Source organism: Tupaia chinensis, unplaced genomic scaffold (genome assembly GCF_000334495.1).
Source record: "Tupaia chinensis unplaced genomic scaffold, TupChi_1.0 Scaffold000335_1, whole genome shotgun sequence".
Classification (NCBI taxonomy): domain Eukaryota; kingdom Metazoa; phylum Chordata; class Mammalia; order Scandentia; family Tupaiidae; genus Tupaia; species Tupaia belangeri.
The window spans coordinates 2,922,524-2,943,466 of NW_006159829.1; the positions used below are offsets into that span (position 1 = coordinate 2,922,524).

Below are 20,943 nucleotides of genomic sequence, written 5' to 3' on the forward strand. Positions count from 1 at the left end.
AATAGCAGGCGGCCTTGCCAACATGCTAAGTGACCCAAGCTTGTTCCAAGGTCCGGGGGCATACAGTCGCGGCCTTGCCAACTCACTGAACCGACCGGAAGTGATGCTCAAAGGTCAAGGGGCTCAGACGGGTCCTGGAGCCCCACCGGGTTGGACTCCTCCAGCAGGTGTCCAGCAGTGCAGCCGAAGGGCAGAGATCATGGTGTCCCCCCACCCTGCTGGGCATCAGACCTCCAGCAGGTGTGTGTGTACTGGGTAAATGCCCACACTGCATGAAGGCTTGGCCCCTTCCCCTAGATCTTTGCTCCATATTCCTTCCCGAAGGGCGGCTGGCCCAGCAGCTCTGCATGGGCAGAGGTTGTCCTTACAGCAGGAGCCTAGGACTGGCTCAGTTAGGTAACCACATGCCTCAGTCCTGTGCCCGAGTGTGGGCTTCCCCAGCGGAAGGAAGTCTAAGCCAGGCCTTGGGAGTCACGCCTGTAGACCTGGAGCTCGGTGATGCGGGCTCTGAAGACTGGAGCCCTCCCCAGGGTTGTAGGTGGAGGTGGTAGAAAAGTCTGCCTTGCAGAGTAGGTGATCAAGCCTGCCATACAGAATTGTGGCTGGAAGCGGAAAAAAAATGGCTGGAAGCCGATGGCCCCTGGAGATGTCTCTTAATTATGGATTTGCTTTTAGGATGGGCAAGCAGAGCTATTTTTCTTTTTGTTGAGGCCTTTCTTAATTTTTGACCATGAAACTACTTTAGCAGTTTACAGGAAAATGCTTATCCTGTTCTCTGAAGCATGGCAGTATGATCTGGGCTGGAAAAAAGCTTTCAGATAATTGTGATGCAAGTTAATTAATAAAAGGAGCCCAAATACATCTGTATTTTAATTTCATTCCAGGATTCAATTAACCCCATATTTATTGAGTGCCTAAGATGCCCCTGGCCCAATGCTAAACACTAGATTCCACAGTGGTCAAAGCCATGGTCTCACATGCCAGGGATGGCCACGCCCATACCCACGTGCCCTTGTGTGGCGTTCAAGCAAAGAACAGCCCACTTACGCCTGCAGCCATCAGGTTTTATTGCTTGCAGGATTCACCGCTAAAGTGATAAAATGTCATGTAATAGTCAGTTGTAGACCATCAGGCCCCAGGTAATTATGTAGATTATTAACACATTTAAGTTGTGAATTATTAAAGTAGAAATTAGAATAGAGTTCAGGTGTCATTTACAGTTAACAAATGCGGCTTTAATTTTGGGATGGTGCAGGTGAGGGGGATCCGCTGATTGTTTTCCGATGAACTAACTCTGAGCACCTTCAACCTGGAAAAGAGCTCTCAGTTCTCGGAGGTATTTAAATCGATAAAGGGTGGAATCGTTCCAGTCAGCATGGGCTTTGAGTTGCTTTGGTGCTTTTAAAACTTAAACTTTTGATTATACCTTTTGAGGAAACTTTTGAGGCATTTAGTCAGAAAGGCGATTAGCGGGCCAATGTGTAGGGTAATTTTTCAGTCTCCTGGTTATCAGTAAGGGTGCAACCTCTGCGATCTCATCAGCTTCTCACCAGTGTCCAGAACTGCCTTTCAGATGTGGTATAATCACCAATTTATAACCTCCCTTAAGAGTTCTTAAGCTCAGGAACCAGCAGTTAGCATAATGGCTATGTTGCTGGACTCCCACGTAGTTGACCGTGGTTCGCGTCCTGGACCCGGTGGCTTAGAACTCATGCCGGGTGCGTGTGCGTGCGTGCCCAAGATCCCGAGGGGAGAATGAAGGAGAAGGGATTGCGGCATGGCCATCCCCCCTGGGGGATGATTTCTCACTTTCTGTCTCTATGTCTCTCTCTGTCTGTCTGGTGAGCGCACGTGCCCTATAGCGAAAATCTCTCCAAAAAAAAAAAGAGTTCTTAAACTCGATGGGACCAGCAGATTGCATAATGATTACGTTGCATGGACTCCCATGCAGTCAACTGCGGTTTGAGTCCCAGACCTGGTGGTTTAAAAATTTAGGTCGGGCACATGTACATGCATGCCCAAAATTCCAAGAGGAGATTAGAGGAGAAGAGATTGCAGCATGACCATCCTACCGGGTGGTGATTTCTCATTTTCTGTCTCTCTTGTGAGCACATGTGCCCTATAGCAAAAATCTCTCTCTAAAAACAAAAAAGAGATTTTTTAAGCTTGGGGCCAGCAGGTGGTGTGGTGGATAAGGCTGTGATGGGTCACTTGAGAGGTGCAAAGGTGACATTCATCAAGCACCTCCCAGAGCAGGTGAGGTGTCTCTTTAAGACATTTACGAAGAGAGAGAACACAGTTCCTGGTCAGACTTCCCATGTCCAACTGTGGTTTGAATCCCAGACCCAGTGGCTTGAAAAATCACACCAGGCGTGTGTGCATGCATGCCCCAAATCCCACAAGGATACTGGAGGAGAAGGGATTGTGTGGCCATGCCCCCGGGGCATGAGTGCTTGCTTTCTCTCTCTGTCTCTCTCCAGAGAACACTTGCCCTATGGCAAAAACCTTAAAAAGAAAAGAATTCTTAATGTTAGGAGATACTAAAGGCGCCATGGCATTCAGGAGGAGCAGCAGGTGGTCTTGCCTCCCCAGCCTGGCTGGGGGCTTTGCCCTCCCAGGGTTCCTGTCCTGCCTGGATGCTAAGCAGCGAGGCCTCGACACCAAGCCAAGTCCAGGGCTGGTGAGGCCCGCTGCTGACTGCCCGTCTGCCCGTGCATAGCCAGTAGATTCTTAGATAGGTTTCTGCTGCAAATAAGCCTGACAGCTGAAAACCAAGGAAGAGAAGGTGTATTGCTTTTTGTTACCCCTTGACTGTTCATTTTCTGTACCTTCCCACGAGTCGGCCACTGTCGCTTTGCATGACCCCGATTAGCCATGGTATGCCGAGCAAATACCGACGTCTAAGCTCGACCGTGTAGAGGGACCCCTTTATCCCTGGAATCCTGCTTTCCTGTTGGCAGCTTCCAGGCCTGGGTGTTCTGCAGCGATTCCTGCTAAACGAATTAGGGCTCCTTTAGGTCAGGCGCCCTCCACAGTGGCTTTTCCTGCCCTGCATGGTTACGAAATGACATGCGATGCAGAGTTTAGAGTTATGAGTGAAGGCTGTGATCTCTCATGGTGTCACTTTTCTGGCTGAGCATGTCCTCAGAATTCTTCTGTTACTGTTAAGACCCTTTCTATGATCTGAAACGTAGATGATGCCTTAGAATCGCAGAGACTTCTGGGCTCCAGGCGGTAACAGGTATAGAGTGAATGCTATTCCACAGTAGAAAGCCGTAGTATTCCAAGAGAGCTGGGTCACAGAAACTGCTCTGGTCTGGGGTCTGCAGCCTGTTTGCAGCAGGAGCTGAGCTCGGTTTCTGCGCTCACAGCCAGAGTTGTGATTTTTGAACCAGGGAACGGCGTTCTCTCTGTTCATAAATGTTTTCTGAAGGAGGAAAAGCAAGGCATGTTTGTGCCTACCTGCCCATTGTCAGGTGCCGTCACAGGTACTGGATGAACGGTACCTTACGTAGTCCTCAGGTGACCTGTCACAGCTTGCAGGTACCCTCTCTAGGCCCCTCCTTCTCCTCTGCCTGAGATTGGAGCCAACAGAAATGTCTGTCTAGGCAGTTGGAAGGTAGTGACTGGGGCGGCTCAGGTCTGGCCAGAGGACTGTGAGCCTGCACGGAGTCGAGTGGACTCAGCCCCTTCCCTGGGCTACCCGGGCAGCTGGAGGCTCTGTCTGCATGTTGTTGATGAACGTGCGTTCTAGAGAAGGCAAGACACTTGCCCAAAGCACAGAGCTAGTGAGAAATGCGGTACAGTTTCAGCCCGGCCCTTCTGGCTGGACCCCGTGCTCATGGGCCCTGTTCACGGAGCCCTCGAGGCACCCGAGGGAGGCATTTCCCCTTCCCGGACAGCCCCGAGTCGTTGCATGCAGCCTTCTGCTGTCCTGATGGATCCCGGTGCTCTTCCTTTGTTCAGTTTGTCTTCTGTTTTGACCAGTTTACTGTTTTCCTAACACATGCTGTTTGATAGTTTCTCCTGGAACCAAGCTGACAAGGCAGTTCAAGTGTTTGTGTTCTATTTCAAATAACAGGCGTGTGAAACTGCTGAACCTCCCTGCCAGCCTCCGGCCACAGAAGATGAAGAGCTTGCTGGGGCAGAATGTGTCGACCAAGAGCCCCTTCATCTACTCCCCGATCATTGCCCACAACCGTGGAGAGGAGCGCGGCAAGAAGATAGGTAGGGCGGCGCGCCGGCTTCCCGCCTGCTCCGCCCTCAGCCTCCAGTGGCTGTTCGTGGTCTGCAGAGCACTCAGGCCAGTTTATTCACGTGCCTGTGCACACACACACATTGCAGAGACACGGGTGCACGTGTGTTAGAGTACTTGGTGCACACATGCACGTGTGAACGTGCTGGTGCGTGCACACACACCAAGAGTACTTGGCACACACACACGTGTAAGTGTGCTTGGTGCCACCAGGTGTGTACAAATGCATATGCATGCCCGGTGCACGCATGCACATGCACAGGTAGAGCATACTTGGTTTGCTGCTGTTGTCAGGCGGTTGCTGAAGATGTGATTTTTAAAAACCTGTTTTATAAAGTGATTTTGTGGAGGGCCCAGAAACCAGGAACAGGCGTAGATGAGCTACTCAAAAGCGGTGATTGCAGATCAGAGTGATTTTCTAAGGCTGGAGTGACCTTTGAGTTGTCAAAGAAAGATTTAAGGGGTGAACTGTGCTCAGGACTGACGGGGAGGAGCACGCGCTGTTTTCTCTGTGGACACCGTGATCAGGAGCGCTGGGCTGGCCCTGACCGTGTGGCGGGAGAGCTGGGAGCGGAACTCCCGTATTCGTGAAGTCTCTCCTGTGCTGTTCTGGTCTAAGCTCCGGGCACTTCTGGCTGAGACCACTCACGTCCTGCAGACCCGGGGCTCAGCATGTGCCCCTCCTTCCTGACCTGGCGAGGCGCAGGCTCCACCTCTGGGCTGCCCGGAGCAAGCCCCAGGTGCCTGACTTTGCCAGGATGACTGGCTCAGAGGCCAGCCCTCGTTGTGACGGCGGATCTCCTCCAGGTGCGAGCGGAAGTCCTGAGAAACCTCGCCCTGCCCAGTACTTGGCACTTACTCTTCCTGCCGTTTCTTTATTTCGACTCTTAGTTTCTGAGCCACAGTCTAGAAAAAGGCGCCCTGACCCCTTCAACGAGGCTCTTTGGAGGACAGAGGTCTCCTGTTGTACGTATGAGACCACGCGTGGCCCATATACCAGCCCGCAGGCTCTGCTGGTGCGGCCCTGGCCTGCGAGCCACCCACACGCCGTCTGCCTTTGTGTTGTCCTTCCTCTCACTGCCGCTGCTCGGACCCAGCCACATAGTCCCTTCTGGTCTTTGAGCGTGACAGGCGGACACCTGTCCCAGGACTGTGTCTGCTGGTCCTGCTCCTCCTCCTACTGTCAGCGGCTCACTCGCTGACACGTTATTTTGGTCGACCCTGGAAAGTCACCTTCTCAGAGAGTGTTCTCTGACCCCAGGACCTCCCTGCCGCTCCTCCTGTCACCCTGGAACTTTGCTCCTCAGTGTTTCCGGTCCACTCCAATCACACTCACCTTCTTAGTCAGCCCACGCCAGGGCTCCGTCTTGCTCCCTGTACCTCGAACTGGGATGAAAGAATGGCAGGTGTGGTAGATATTGGGAATCCCGTTTTACAGATAAGGACATGGAGATCAGAAATTTTAAGTGACTTGTCCAAGGCCTTACAGAGCTTAGATTTCACGATTCCCTGCTCTTTGCAGAGCACCACGGAATTCACGGCAGACGAGATGATACAAGCATAATCCATAGCACATAATCTTTTAAAGGAAGTTTTAGCATTTTAAAATTCATGACAGCAAGCACATGTGTATGTGTACGAGGACAGAAAGACACCCTTATCAGGGTTTAGTCACGCCGCGATTCCCCTCCCCTAACTCTGACTTGGGATCTTGGGTGCCTGTGTGCACACTCAGTACATTCCAAGTTGACCGGGGATCCAGACCCACACTTGGCCATGTGGCTTCCAGCACCACAGTGTAGACTGCTACCACATATACATATATTAAATGCTCTCTTATTTACGTTCAATCATTGCACATCTGCAGAGCACACAGAATGGTTTTGCAAAGTGCATGTAGTGCATGACAGGCAAATCAACGATGTTACCTATACATCATTTCACCGAGAACTCCACATTCCTGTGTCTGGGAAGTACATCTTCCTTTTGAGCTTTTCTTTCTTTCTTTCTTTCTTTCTTCCTTTTGAGTTTTTCTTTCTTTCTTTCTTTCTTTCTTTCTTTCTTTCTTTCTTTCTTTCTTTCTTTCTTTCTTTCTTTCTTTTAAGCATTTCTTATATAGTATTAGCTCTAGAATTTGTTAGCCCCTATAAGGGTCTCATAATAAGCTTTGTCAAAAGTTTGTAAATTAACAGAACATTTAGAAACTAGAGTTGGGGCTTGCTCCAGGGGTGTCTCACTCGGTCGACATGGAGGGGCAAGCTCCTGAGCACCCCTTTCTTGACTGGGTCTGCACTGGTTCTGGAGGGGCGATGCAGTTTCTCTCTCTCGGACCTTCTGGGAGTTTCTGGCTGCTCTTTTTGAGTCTCACTAGGTTGGCAATGAGGTCTCTTCCAGTTCGTCCCAACAGTTTTTAAGGAAGATCTCATTCATTTTGTTTAGAGAAAAACCTCTAGAAGTGAAGTAGGAGGCTGGTGGTGTGAGGCTTCTCATCTCAGGACTGGCCGTGTGATCTGTGGGGCCCAGTGCAAGATGAAAACATGGGGTCCTTTGTTCAAAACTCAAGAGCAATTTGAAGCCAGCCACAGCAGAGCATTAAGCCAGGCCTGGACTCTGGCCTGCTGACTGCTAGACTCTCATGGCTAGGAAGCGGCTTGCCTCTTTTTTTCTCTTTAATCTTTAGAAGTAGCTGAGGCTTTTTTAAATGAAAATATTCTGTTTGTTGATGAGAGCGTCAGCAACCAGTGATGCTCATAACTCTTCAGTGCCGAGGCTGCAGACGCCATTGCATTCCCTGTTTAAAGACGCGAAAGTGGAGCTGGAGGGAGCAGAAGTCACCTGCCCTAGGCCGGAGGGCTGGTGTATGGCAGGGCCCACTCTCCATCTCAGGTTTTATGGCCCAATGCCCAGAGATTTGTTTTCCCTTCAAACATGACTTTCAGCATAGTAGGGAGGAAAATGGCCCTGCTCTTCTGGGCTGCTTCTCTGATGCTGTGCCTGAATTCCAGAGACTGGGCAGTTTATGAAGGACAAAGGTTTACTTAGCTTGCTGTTCTGGAGGTCCACGTGGAAGGGCTGCCTGTGGGCAGGGCCTTCTCACGGGGGAGCTCCGCAGAGTCCTACGGCAGCGCGGAGCGCCGCGTGCCGAGAACGCGGGAGCGCACATCAGCCCTGGTCTCTCTCCTTACAAAACCACCAGGATTCAGTTATGGCGGCCCCACCTGATGCCCGTATCCCATCCTAGTTACCTCCAATACTCCACCTCTTGTTTTCTAAGTTTATTTATTTCTTCCATGAGCAACAGAGAGAGACATATCCACAAGGCGAGAGAGAGGGGGAGCCCTAGCAGATCTTGAAGCCAGTCCGCCAGCTTCAGCCAGCCCTGCATCCTGGGTGTGCTCAGGGAAGTCTCTGGGCTCAAACTGGGGACCTTCCCCTGCAGGGTTGCTGTGCTACTGTTTGGCCCCAGTCCCGCCTCTACCACCATAGCCAGATCACGTTCCCACACTCGTGGTGCTGTTGTAACATGTGACTTTGGGGGAGGCATGTTCTAGCGGGCAAAGGTCAGTTCAGTGATGATGTGAGATTTTCTTCTGAGATGTTACAGAAGGTCCAGCCTAAATGCAGATCTGTGGAATGCCCAGGGGAAGGGAAATGTAATTTACACCCTAGGCTTCTGGTGTCCTTTCAGCAGGGTGCTGATTAGTAAGTGCCTACCCAGAGGCTTCAGGAGTCACGGATCTCTAGCCTAAATTGTTCATCTCTGTAAATGAATGTTGGTGTACAACGGGGGAGTTAACTTGGCAGGGGGCGTGGAGTAGTAGAGAAGGAACCCAGGAACGGTGTGGGAGCCATTTCCCCCCGACCGGGAGTAACTTACCGTCTGCGTCTGTGCATCAGCTAGCACAGCCTGGACCAAGCACACTCTGTGCAGGTGACTGCAACCCAGGCCTGAGCCGGCCTGCGGGAGTTCTCGTCACCGTGAGGGCTTCGTGGCACTGCCGAGCCGGCGTGGAGATGGAACAGAGGCAGTTGCTGACCTGGCAAGGTGGTGGCTGTCAGGGGATGTGGGCTGGAGCCTGGCTGGCTGCTCTTGCTTCCCACCGTGTGTCTGGGGACAAATGACACGTCCCCCTGCCCTGCAGTTGTGCGTCTGCTCAATGGGACGTTGGGAGTGGACGCGAAGGGTGCTCCGAGCATCAAGTGCATGTCACTCCTATAGGACCTGGCGGCCAGTCAGGTGACACTCTTCGTAGGGCTTGTGTACCCTGCGCCAGGCACAGGGGTGCAGCGATCAGCCAGCAGCACTTCCTGCTGGGTGGGCCACACTGCATAGTGCAAGGAGACACATTTGTCCATCACAGCCACTGTGAGGCTGTGAGTCCAGGGATCATGGCACGCACAGCTCCAGGAGGGCCTGGAACAGAGGGCCACTGTTTCTGGGACGGAACGTGGGCGTGCTCGGGCATGTGGACTTCTGGAGGTGGAATTCTCCTGCCAGGTAAAAAGCTTCTTTCAATCAGTAACTTATCTCAGATTTCTCTTAGTAGAAAAGGGCCGTGTAAGTATAAGTTATTTTCCTCTCAGTACCCCAGAGAATTATTTTTTAGAGAGAGTTTTGCTATGGGATGCATGTACTCCCTGGAGAGTCAGAGACAGAGAGACAGAAAACGAGAAAGCACTCCCTGGTGTTGGGAGGAAGATGACCACATGGCAATCCCTTCTTCTCCACTTCCCTCTCAGGATTTTGGGTACACATGTACACATGTGAGTTTCAAGTCACCGGGTCTAGGACCTGGCGTGAGTTTCAAGCTGCTGGGCCAGGGACTTGAACTGTAGTAGACTATGTGGGAGTCCAGCGCCTTAACCACTGTGCCACCTACTGACCCTAGAAAATGATATTTAAAAACATTGCTGGAAGGCAGGTAGTGATAACCAGAGAGAGACAGAGAGTCAGAGAGCAAGGAAGTACTCCACGGGGTGTGGTCATGCCACAGTCCCTTCTTCATTTCCACCCTGGCAGGATCCGGGGCACGCATGCACACATGCCCAGTGTGATTTTCAAGCTGCCGGGGCTAGGACTTGAACTGTGGTCAGCCATGTGGAATCTGACTTTCCCTAACCACCAGGCTGTAGGGCTTGCCTGAAAATGATTTTTAGAAATTTTTAGTTACTTTTTGACCCTGTCAGAGAAAAGAGTTCTTTCGTTACCAGGCATAACCACTCATTTAGAAAAATGAGGTTCCTTCCGTCTGTGGGGTGGAGCGGGCCAGGATGCCAGCCGCCTGTAGGCACTGCCGGGTGAGGGGTGCTGCCTGAGGGCGGGGGTGGTGGTGAGAATGTCAGGAGGAGGCCACTGACTGTGAACAGGAAGATGGGTGAGCCTCCCCCTGCAGGTTCTCCAGGGCTGATGGGCCTGGGGGGCTTTGAGGAGAGTGGAGCTGAAGAAGGGGTGAGACCTGTGTTCCCAGAGCCCTAGTGGAGAGCAGTAGGTGAAGAGCATGGGTTTTGGAGCCAGAGGGACCTGAGTTTGAACCTCGGCTCCCTCCTGCTCAGCCTGCCGGGTGGGCTTTCCTTGGTGGTGGAACAGGAATGACGTTCTGCAGACCGAGGAGAGCTGGGTCACTCGCTGCACAGCCCACAGCACGGTGAAGACAGCTGTGCAGCGTCCTGGAAGTGCCGAGCATGCAAGGTCGCCCCTCACAGAGCGTCTGGGCAGCGACGCCCTGGTTTGCTTTGCTGCGGAAAAAGCTGGTGGGAAGACCACCTTTAAGTCATTTCCCCTAAGATGGCTTCAGTGACGCTCCCTCGCTGGGAGAAGAAGCGACCGTGGAGGCAGTGAGCGGTGCAGAGAGCCCGCTGACACCGCTCTCTGTGTGCTTGCAGATTTCCAGTGGGTTCAAGGGGACGTGTGCGAAGTCCAGCTGATGGTGTATAACCCCATGCCGTTCGAGCTGCGCGTCGAAAACATGGTAGGTATCGCCAGCCATTTGACCTTTTGGGGCCGAAACACCAGCTTTTCGCTAACAGGTTTCTTCCTAAATACCTGAGGCACTCATCCTGTGGTGGCCCATTTTAGGTTCGTTTTGCCAGTGTTTATCAGCTTATTGTGAGTGGAGACCATGCTTGGCTGTACTTGTGTCCTGAGGCTTGGTATTTCATGAGTGTTTGAACCAAGTACTCAGGAACCCCCTCCCCCCGGGCTTAGTTGGTTATGAGATTCGAAGTAGCCCTTTGGTTTACATGAAGTTAACAGTGGTCATGAAGGCTGTGTCTGGTCCACTGCCCAGAAGTGCCAGCATGGCTGCGGCAGGAGGCGAGAAGACCCAGGTCCCAGAGAAGTGCAGGCTGGGAAGAGCACGTGACCACGCCACACCTGGGGTTGCTATCGGCTCGAGGTCCCCGTCCTGACTGCGCCATGTGAGTGTAAAGGTTCACTCTGTAGTCGGCCCACTGGAACTGCTCACCTGCCAGTGGGCAGGGCCGGGGCTTCGTACCGCTCTCCTGGCTGCCTCCGTTGTTTGCAGAGCACAGCTCCTGCTGTGCCCCCACCTCGCCTGCCCCGTGCTTCTGTCCCTAGAGCGCCTGGTGTTGCCTGCTCAGTGGCGTGCAAAGGTTGGTGTGGCGGTGGCTTTCCCTTGAGAGCTTCAGGCCTGGTGTTCAGGCTCAGAGGTGCCTCCTACAGGCCTCTTGCTGAATGTCCATGACATGTGTCAGGCGTGGGGAGGCCCTGGGAGCCCAGAGACAGGCAGGACCTGGTCCTGTTGTGTGGGGCATGTGAGGCGCAGGTGCACAGGACCGACCTGGAGGGCATCTGCTGGGCCGTGATGAGTCAGAGATGGCTTCCTGGGAGACCCAGTGGCTCGTTGGAACTTCAGGGCCAAAGCTGCAGTCGGCCAGGCGGGCTGTTGGTGGCCGCTCAGGTGCTTCTGGGACGAGGCCTGGAGCTTCAGTCTGCACAGCTCTCGGGAGCTCAGCAGGTGCTGAGTGTCCAGCCTGCAGCCCCAAGGCTCGCTCGGGACCTCCCCACCTCCTTTGCAAAGGCCATTCTGGCCTGGGGTTTGGCTCTGGGTCACTTGGCTTCCTGGAGCTTCCTGTCTTTTGACCTCAGTCTTCTGTGTTTTGGGCGAGCAAACCATTCCCCAGAGCGGTTAGGATATCACATGCCTGCTGTCTTCCTTACAGTTTATTTTCTGTCTCAAGTAATAGCTTTCATTTCTTTAGTTTAAAAGTAATATGTGCTTATAAATAATTTGATAAGATTAAAAAGTAAAGTAAAAAGCAGCCCTGGAGAAAGCCTATACATTTTGGTCAAATAAAAAATATTAAGTTATGGAGCCAACAGGTGGTGTGGTGGTTGGGGTGCTAGGCCGACTACAGCTTGCGTCCCAGACCCAGTGGCTAGAAACCCGCGTCACGCTTGTGTGTGTGCATGCCAGAAATCCTTAGAGGAAAATGGAGAAGGGTTTGCAGCATGGCCAACCCCCTAGGGGGCAATTTCTCACTTTCCCTCTCTGTATCTCTGAACACCAGGCCTGAAGCTCTGGGAAAGTCACCCCCACACCCACCTTTGCACGCCACTGAGCAGCCTCAGAGCGGGACCATAAGGCAACACGGAGGAGCTCTAGGAACAGAAGCACGGGGCAGGCGAGGGGGCCCGGCAGGAGCTGTGCTCTGCAGACAACTGAGGCTGCCGGGGGGGAGATACGAAGGCCTGGCCCCAGCCACTGTCTCCCTCTCGCTCATTCTCTGGCAATCACATGTGCCCTATGGCAAAAACTTAAAAAGAGAAAAAGAAGACTAAGAAAATCACAAAACCCACTAACTTATGAAGTCTTTCAGACATCTGGAACGCTGGTGGAACATGAACACTCGCGTGCCCACCACCCGTTCCTAATGACGCTAAGGTTAGCCTCACTGCCTAGGTATTTGGAAAAGGTAGATGCCGTTGGCTTGCTGGGAGAGTAGCCGTCTGCCCACCCTCCTGCTCCCGCCCTCGCCCACGGTCCCTGTTTGCCCACAGACCTTTCACACCTCCGCTCCAAGCTCTCCTGCAGGTGGTGCTCATCGGGCCAGTGTCTCGCTTGTTTTCCACATCCTACTCCACGTTAACACCTCCATTTCCAGCCCGCTCCACGGGGTCCTTTCCTGCCTTCCTCCATGCCGTATCTGTGGGCTTCCTTCAGTGTGGAATTCGGGCACATAGCAGCACGAACACATGTACCCCTGTTCAGTTGTGAGAACTCTAAAATGATTCCAGGGTTGCTTGGAGCACACCGCTGCAGGGGACAGACCCAGTAGGAACCCAGGACGTCTCCCCTCAGTGAGCTCTCTAATTTATCCCGACAGTGTCCTGTATGTGAAATGAAATCTTGCACATCGCCGCTTGAGTCCAAGGAGCTGATCTTTTTGATCTCTACTTAAGTTGTTCTCATCTCGTCTTCCAGGCGTTGATTGCTGTTGGGTTAAGTCATGATGCACTTTGCACAGAGAAGCACAGAACAATGCCTCGTGACTTCTCCAGCACCCAGCAGGCCACAGAGATATATTTGCTCCCTCCCTCTCCACAACTTTGCCGCTTTGCTAAATGCGTTTGCTAGCACAAGTTTCCCTGTGGGTTCCGGAGGGGCTTCTGGGTCACGTGCTGTTCCTCGTGAAGAACCAGTGCCTTCCCTGGCGCTGCTGGGTTGCACTCAGTAGGACTCTGTCCCTGTGCGGGCAGGTCCTGGGAGCGGCCACGTCTGTGCTGCCCCCACCCCGGCTCGGCGCGGCAGGGATCTGTCTGTGTTCTTTACTAGCGAGCTGAGCGCCTCCCGCATATTGGAACCAAGTGGTAATTCAGAGGCACCGAGGGATTCGCCAGCGTTAGACTTCCACATTCCTGTTGCTTTCTTTTTCGCCCAAAGAGAAAATGTATTTTTAAAAAGTTGATGAGAGTGAGTCAGAGAGGAAGGTGCACCCTTAGCTGGGTCTCCCACCACAGCCTCCCTGCAGTGCCCTAGAGCCGGGACACACTCACACGCCTGGAGTGCACTGGAGGCTGAGGCCCGAGTCCCCGCTCCTCCACGTGGACCCAGCGTGGCAGAGTGATGCCTGTGTTCTGTGTCAGCAACTGACCCAGTAAGGCCAGGATCGCAGTCCTCCTCCGGGTCCCTGTCCCCATCCACTAAAGCACGTGTTAGAAACGGACCACACCTTCACTGCATTGGTCTGAGAAGTGTTTCATGATGGGTAAAGTCTTTTTACACGCAAAATGAGAAACAGTGATTGTTTCAAAAAATAATTGGATTAATAATAATGATTGGGAAAAACAATGAAAAGATATTGAATGATGAAGCAGGGAGATTAATGTCTCTGTATTGACTGACATGCATGGTATTCCCTTTTGAAAAAGCAATGTAATACACTGTAAAGTTATATGCAATCCAATGTAATATAAACAAGATTATGATGATTAAAAAAATAAATAAATTAAAAAAAAAAAGAAATGGACAACAGGGCTGGAGTCCACGTGGGGCCGATACCGCCTGCACCCACAGTGCTTTCGCCCCAGGGGGCTTGTGCTCAGCACCCTGTGGCCCTTCTCCCATTCCCTGGGACCGCCCCGGCAGTCCAGAGAGAATGTGCTCAGGCCGGGGCCGGGGCACAAGCCGGCAGGGCGGGCTTACTCAACAGCTCCCTCCTTCCCTTCAGGGGCTTCTCACCAGCGGAGTGGAGTTCGAGTCTCTCCCTGCAGCACTGTCCCTGCCGGCCGAATCGGGGCTGTACCCTGTGACACTCGTTGGGGTCCCGCAGACTACTGGGACGATCACCGTGAACGGTAGGAGAACCTCGATGGCGTCTGCTCCAAGACCGCCGTGCCCCGCGTGTGTGTTGCCTCCTTGAGAGGCCTGGAGTGACCACCCATCATCCCACCCTGGCCAACTACAAGATAATGAATAGGTTGTGCTTCTTGGGGATGTGACATGGAGAAGCCTGTGTTGGCATGTGCCCAGGCAGGGCCCTCCTCTCCACAATCTGTGCCATCGTCCTCCCACCGAGCCCTCCAGTGGGCCCTCACGTGCTCGGGCTCTGCAGCTGTAGGGACCTTCTTCCGACTCGCTTCCTCCAGCTGCAGCCAGACCTCTTCCGGGAGGTGTCTACATGTGCAGAGTGCATGTCCCCCACCTCTGCAGAGGTTCTTGAGCCCTCTGTATCCTGGACTTAGTACCTTCATGTCACCCCAACGCCTATGACTGAGATTACTGCCCCACCAACTGGGGGCCCACTGTCTGCTTTTCTCCCAGCTCTCCTTGGCCCCTCCCTCTATTGCCCAGCGCCTCTGAGGGGTCCTCGTGGCTCTCAGCTGCATTCCCTTCCTGCTGCTCACCCTCATGCTTCCCTCCTTCACAGCACCTTGGTGGTTGCTGCCTTGGTGGCTCTCCCTTAGGTGCCTGTCTCTCTCGCTCGCTGGGTCCTTGGCGCTCAGTGTGGAGCCTTACACGTAGTAGGTCTTCAGTGGGCATTTATTGGCTGGAGGAAGAAACCTTCAGTGGGAGAGGGTGTCCTGATGGGGCAGGGAGGCGGGTGCCACCCTAGGTTAGGGTGTGTTGCAGCGAGTGCCAAGCTGGAGCAAGTGCAGGGGATGGGGGTGGGGGTAGGGAGAGTCCATCGGGGAGGGGTGTGCCAGGCAGGAGAGGGGCCAGAGCCTTCTTTAAGTGACCTCGAGGTTTGAAGGCCAGCTCAAATTACCCAAATGAATCAGGGTAGACGGGGGACAGTTAACAGGATGGAAGAGGGGGTCTGGGACCAGCAGATGGCATGTTACATCGCTGTCCTCCCACATGGCCAGGTGAGGCTCAAGTCCCAGACCAGCAGCTGAAAACTCACGCTGGGCACGTGTGCACGTGTGCTCAAAGTCCTGAGAGGAGGATGGAGGAGACGGGGTCGTGGCACAGCCATCCCGCTGGGGAGTGATTTCTTGCTTTCTGTCTTTCCAGCTAACACACATGTAATACAGCAAACATCTCTCACAAGGAAAAGAAAGGGGTACTGCCTTATTGAACAGGGCGAGTGTGGTCAGGTGGGCAGCTCAGAGCCATCCCTCAAGCTGCTGTGTGCAGTCAGGTGGCGACAGAGGGAGTGGAGGCAGGGAGGCCAGTGAACAGGCTTCAGCAGCAGTGCAGGTGCAGAGTGGCCAGGCAGGACCGTAACAGTGGCTGGGAATGGACCGGGAGAGGCAGTCCTCTCTGCTCTATAATTGGGATGTGGGGGGCTTCAAGGAGACCCCCATGGAACCTGCAGCTGCTATTTTATTTTATTTTTTGAAGAATTACTTTACTTAACTTTATTTACTTATTTATTTTAATTTGACCAGAGAGGGACAGAGTGAGAGAGAGGGAAAGTGAGAAAGCAAGCTTCCAGGTCTGGGACTCGAACCGCAGTCGCCCATGTGGGAGTCCGCCCCACCTGCTGGCCCCTGAAGCTGCTATGTTATGGTGAGCATCCAGAGCACATTTCCTAGTCCACCTCAGTGCAGCCTGGACAGTGGCCATTTCTGGTGGCCTGTGTCTGCCATCCGAAGGGCTGACCTCATGCTATCAGGCATGGCCACGCACCAGCACTGGGCATTTGTCTTCAGGCCTCGGGTTTATACGGCAGTTCTTTTAAGCATTGGCTAAGAAAAGGAAAATAGTGATTTTAGTGAAGAATTGCACAATGCTGGTTGTTCGGCAGGCAAGGAGCACATCTCACCAGATTTTACCAAGGAAGGAGAGTGTGGGGGCATTGGTGCCAGATGTGAGTTCCTGGGGAGGAACATGCCAGTTAAACTGTGGTGCTTCTGCCTCTTCAGAAATTGCTTCTGCTGAGTGGAGAGAGATGGCATAGTAGTTGCATTGCTGGACTCCCATCTGGCCAACCGCGGTTCGAGACCTGGACCTGGTGGCTTGAAAATCTTATAGGATGTGTGTGTGCGCACCCAAGATCCCAGGAGGAGAATGGAGGAGAAAGATTGTGGATTGCGGTGTATCCACCCTCTGGGGCGTGATTTCTCACTTTCCCTCACTGTCTCTCTCTCTCTCTGGCAAGTGCATGTGCCCTATGGCAAAAACCTCTTAAAAAAAAAAAAAGGGAAAAAAAGCTGGCAGAAGGTGAAGGGGAGGGTCCACGAGACTCTTTTAGGGCACTTTGCCGGGAGGGACCAGCTCAGCTGTTTGTAACAGTTCAGTGTGAATGCTGAGCAGTTGTTACCCTAGGCATCTAGCCATGGGGTATTGTTTAATTTTGTTACACAGTGAATGTTGTTTATAATAATTATCTCTCAAAATTTCAAAAGCCATTTTAAAGCTTTGCTTAAACAATTTGAAATGCTTATCTAACCAGTGGGTATTTTTTGTGCCTTTCTGGCATGGGAAATTTGCTTATCTTACATTGTAGTGTCGCACGCACACAGCAGATCTGCCGCCTCTCGGAGCAGCTGCAATAACAGTAATTGGCTCTTGGACTTTCATCTCGCAACAGAAGGTTTTGAAGCATTTTTCAAATACTCATTAAATCGCATTATGTCCTGGAAAGGAATATTAACTATCATCCTCATTTTAGAGGTGGATAGATCTGAAAGCAGATTAGTGACGAGATGAGATACTGATACTGCTGTGTAGAGATTTGTAGTTCACAGGGGCTTTCCTGTTTGCGCTGTCAGAACACGGCCAGCTTCCTGAAATAGCACAGGTGCCTTCTTGTCTCGTGCCTGGGCGGGTGAGAGTCTCTGGGGTTGAGGAGGGAAGCCGTGCGTGAGGACCAGCAGGTGACTGGCCCGCTTCAGACTTGGGTGTTCAGAGACCAGCCCCATGCTCTCCCCAGGTGTTCCTGAGACCATTCCCGGCTTTATTCTGACCAGCCCTGCCCTCTTGCCAGGTGTTCCCAAAGTCACCCCTGTGCTCTAGTCACCACTTTGGGATGGGGCTCAAGGCAAAGAGCCTTGCCAGGTGGGGGACTTGTGTTTCATGTTCCAGGTTACCATACCACAGTCTTTGGCGTCTTCAGCGACTGTCTGCTGGACGACCTCCCAGGGGTGAAGACCAGTGGCTCCACGGTGGAAGTCATCCCCGCCTTGCCCCGGCTGCAGATCGGCACTTCCCTGCCCAGGTACTCACGCAGGAGGGCGGGGGCTAATGCTGGTGAGGAATGGCTCTGGGACCCCTCCCAGGGCTGTCTGTACAGCACGGGGAGTCCGAGTCAGTTCCCAGGAGCAGAGCGTGGGTGGGGGACCTCTACGATAACCTACAGTCCTACGCTTTACTTCGTGTGGTGGGACTGTTGATGTCTTTCTTCCCAGGATCAGAACAAAATGTGAAATGACTGTTCAGATTTGTAATTTAAAAAAAAAATAGGGAAGTTAGGAAAAACTCTTTTTGAAAATAGTCTTGTCCCCTTTCTGTTGGTTTGTGTGATCAGCGTCGTAGGAAAGCACGGGAAACTGCTTCCACACCAGCCATCCGGGAGCGGTTCCTGCTGCGCTTCGTGGTCCAGCTTCCGGAGTCGGACCGCCTTTTTATTCAGCGGAGACTGTTTCATGAAATGGAGTGTCACATGTTACTTTTCGTGTGACCACATAAGCTTTTCTTTATACTTCCACAAATTCTTACAAATTCCACTTTAATTTCAAGATATCTCAAAATTGCATAAATATTCATTTCCTTGCTATTGGAATTTGGGATATTCTTAATTTCTACTATTAAGAATAGTACTTCAGGGACTGGTGAGTGACGTGGTTGGGGCACTGGGTCTCACATAGCTGAGTCTCCAGTTCAAGTCTTGAACCCGGTGGCTTGCAAATCATGTCAGGTGTGCGTGCATGCATAAGCACCCAAAATTCTGAGAGGAGCCTGGAGAAGAATTGCCGCATGGATCTCCCCTTGGGGGCGATTTCTCACTTTTCTCTCTGGTGAAGCGTACAAGTCTTATAGAAAAGAAAAGAAAAGTAAAAGACTTGCTGGATGTCTTTTTTTTTTTTTTTTAATTTACCCTGGGATGTTCTGCAGTGTGGCAGTCTGTTCATGTGTGTAACGGGCCCGTTCATCTGCCAGGCCCTGTGCGTGGTGTCGGGGCCTGGACAGCGGGGCCGCGCAGCCCTGGTCTCTGCCTGAGGGAGACGTTGGCGCCAGCTGGACAAGCACAGCACGTGGCTGTCATTGTCGCCATGGTGGCAGTGGGTCCGGCGGGCGGCAGGAAGTCACTGTCGGTCCTGGGGGCTCCATCAGGGGAAGGTTCTTCCAGGGGTGACTTCCAGAGTGACGTGAGGAGGAGGGTAGGGGAGCAGTTTTCTGCCAAGGGGTCCGGAATCATGCAACCTGGGGAAGAAAATGAAGTGCAGTAAAAAACGACCCCAGAAGGGATCAGAGACTGAAAGTCTCACACTCTGAGCAGAAAATGAGAAGATTTTTGTGACCTCATGTTAGGCAAAGAATCCTTTGCTGTGATGCCAAAAAGCAGGATTGAAAGCGTTTGTGTTTCCTGAGACACGATTAAGAAAGTGAAAGACAAGTCACAGAATGGAAGTGCTCGCCGCCACCTGCCTGACAAAGAGCTTGTACCCGTACGCAGAACTCATAGACTCCGCGGTAGGACAGACGGCCTGATTGGAAAGTCAGCAGGTCTGAGTAGCTCGCTCACCATAGGGGTGGACAGACCACTTGTAACGGTGTTCAGAGCTCACGGGCTGCTGCAGAGCACCCACACCCAGACCACAGCGGCCGGTGAGCCACGAGGAATCTGGCCTGCCTGCTCCGGCTTCGCACGCCTGCCGTCGGCGTCGGCGATGCAGTGAAAGGGTGTGGCCGGCCGAAGGTGGAGAAACGGTCCGGAGAAGGACCTGTACCGTGAAGGGCAGGCTGTGTCGGTCTTCCTGCTCGCGAGCCCGTCACGACAGCCTGCTGTGTTTCTCTCCGCCTCCCTGTTTTACCCTGCCTTTGGGGTAGTCATTGAAGGTGACCCCTCCCCCCATAATCTTGAACATGTTCTCACGAGTGTCGCTCTACACTCTGGTGTCTGTCCCAGCCCACTGAGAAGACCCTCGCATGGCTGGGTCACAGGCAGTGTGGGGCCGGGTGGGTAGGCCCAGCCCAGCTCTGCTGCGGTCATTCCGTGGGATGCAGGGCCCAAAGCGAACAAAGGATGCAGCGAACAAAACAGGGCAAGGTGCGCCATCCGGAGACGAGCCAGCTGTGACCGGGAGCTGGCGATCCCTGCTCTGCAGGGAGTCTCAGGAAAGGGCTCCCTGCCGAGGAGACACGCAGGGCAGTCGGTCCACATGGAGGGTAGCCCTGAGCAGGGCCGTCCCGGCAGGACGTCCCATGGGCCTAGATGGAGCCTGGGTCGTCGGGGCGGGGCTGGAGGCGGGGTCCTGAGTGCTGCGGTGGGGACTCCTGTGTGCCCTCAGCCTTCTCTGTGGCCAGGCAGCTGATGTCCAGACATGCCAGGGCGAGATGCTCAGGCGACAGCCAAGTCCACCGTGGTCCTGTCCCAGGCCGCCTAGCTCTGTGCTGCACAGGCAGCCGGAACGGAGATGTGGTCACCTTGCTGCAGGGTACCTGTCCTGTGCCAGGAATCTGGTAGGAGCTGAGAGTGCAGAGACAAAACGTCATCTCTACCTGGAGACAGCTGTTGGTCTAGAGCAGAGCAGGGGCGGGGGCTTTGGTACACAGAGGGGGCAGCTCCCCCACCGAGTGTTCAGGGGACACTCGGGGCCCTTTGGTGACTGCAGCTGCTTCTGCTGCTGCAGCACAAGTAGGTGACGAGGGCCCACGAGGTATGGGCAGAGGGAACATGGTTTTGGAGGGAGGTGTGGAAGGATGGTCTAACTTGCCGTCAAGTCTGAAGGAGTACAGGGGCTCGCAGTGGGGCTCCAGGTGGCCTTAGCTCCCCCAGGCTGTGCTTAGCTTCAGGGCCCGATGGCCCCTCCCGTGACTCCAACGCTGCTTGGTCCTGGGGCAACTTCCTCAGTGCAGTCGACTTATCAGGGCCATGTCCTTGAACAGACAGAGGGCCAGGTTGGTGTAGACCTCAGGCCTCCTTGCAGGGCTGGCTGGGTAAACCAAGTCCCTGCAATGGAGCCTCTGCAGAGCTCTCCCCTCCTCTCCCCCAGGAAACTGGACTTGGGCTCTTTCCCGGCCTCTGTAGCCATTCCCTGGGCCCTGACCTCAGCCTGGCAGGAGGCCGTGCTGCCGGCTTCTCAGAGCGATGTGTGCTCAGGGCTCAGCCCCCTGCGGTGACAGCGGGAGCCTCACCCAGCTCTGCTGCTCCTGACGTGGGGGTACTCTGCCCTGGGACAGTCGGCCGCTTATGCCGGGCCAGGCCTGTGCTGGTCGCTTCTCTTCCTTCCTCCTCTGCTGCTAGCGGAGGGCCTTGGCACCCTGTTTTGGCCACGTTCTCCGCGGACCACAGCCTTGCCTGAGGAGGACCGCACACCAGATGGGAGGATGCATTCGCGGTGGGGCGTGAGTCGGTGCTCCTGCCCCGGTCAGGCGTTTCCCGACTCACGACATTAAAGATGTTTCGTGCCAAGGGACCCACCTCGACTCACTATCCTGCTGTCTTCTGGAAATTTGGTTTGCATGTAGAGCTTTTCCTAGCAGAGTCTGGACCTCGAGGCCCCCAGGAAGCCCCCGGCTGGCCGGCAGTGCCTGGCGTGTCTTTAGCATCGTCTCCAC

The 20,943-nt window shown here is 53.5% G+C and overlaps 1 protein-coding gene across 5 annotated transcripts in view; it reads left to right on the forward strand.

The window, feature by feature from the left end:
• TRAPPC9 (trafficking protein particle complex subunit 9) overlaps positions 1-20,943 on the forward strand; it is a 635,544-nt gene that overhangs the window by 175,547 nt on the left and 439,054 nt on the right. For all 5 annotated transcript variants that reach the window (XM_006152123.3, XM_006152122.3, XM_006152126.3 and 2 more), the window contains 4 exons: positions 4,082-4,227; positions 10,139-10,224; positions 13,946-14,072; positions 17,248-17,380. In XM_006152123.3, coding sequence (XP_006152185.1) covers positions 4,082-4,227; positions 10,139-10,224; positions 13,946-14,072; positions 17,248-17,380 — 492 coding nt within the window. The remainder of the gene's footprint in view (positions 1-4,081; positions 4,228-10,138; positions 10,225-13,945; positions 14,073-17,247; positions 17,381-20,943) is intronic.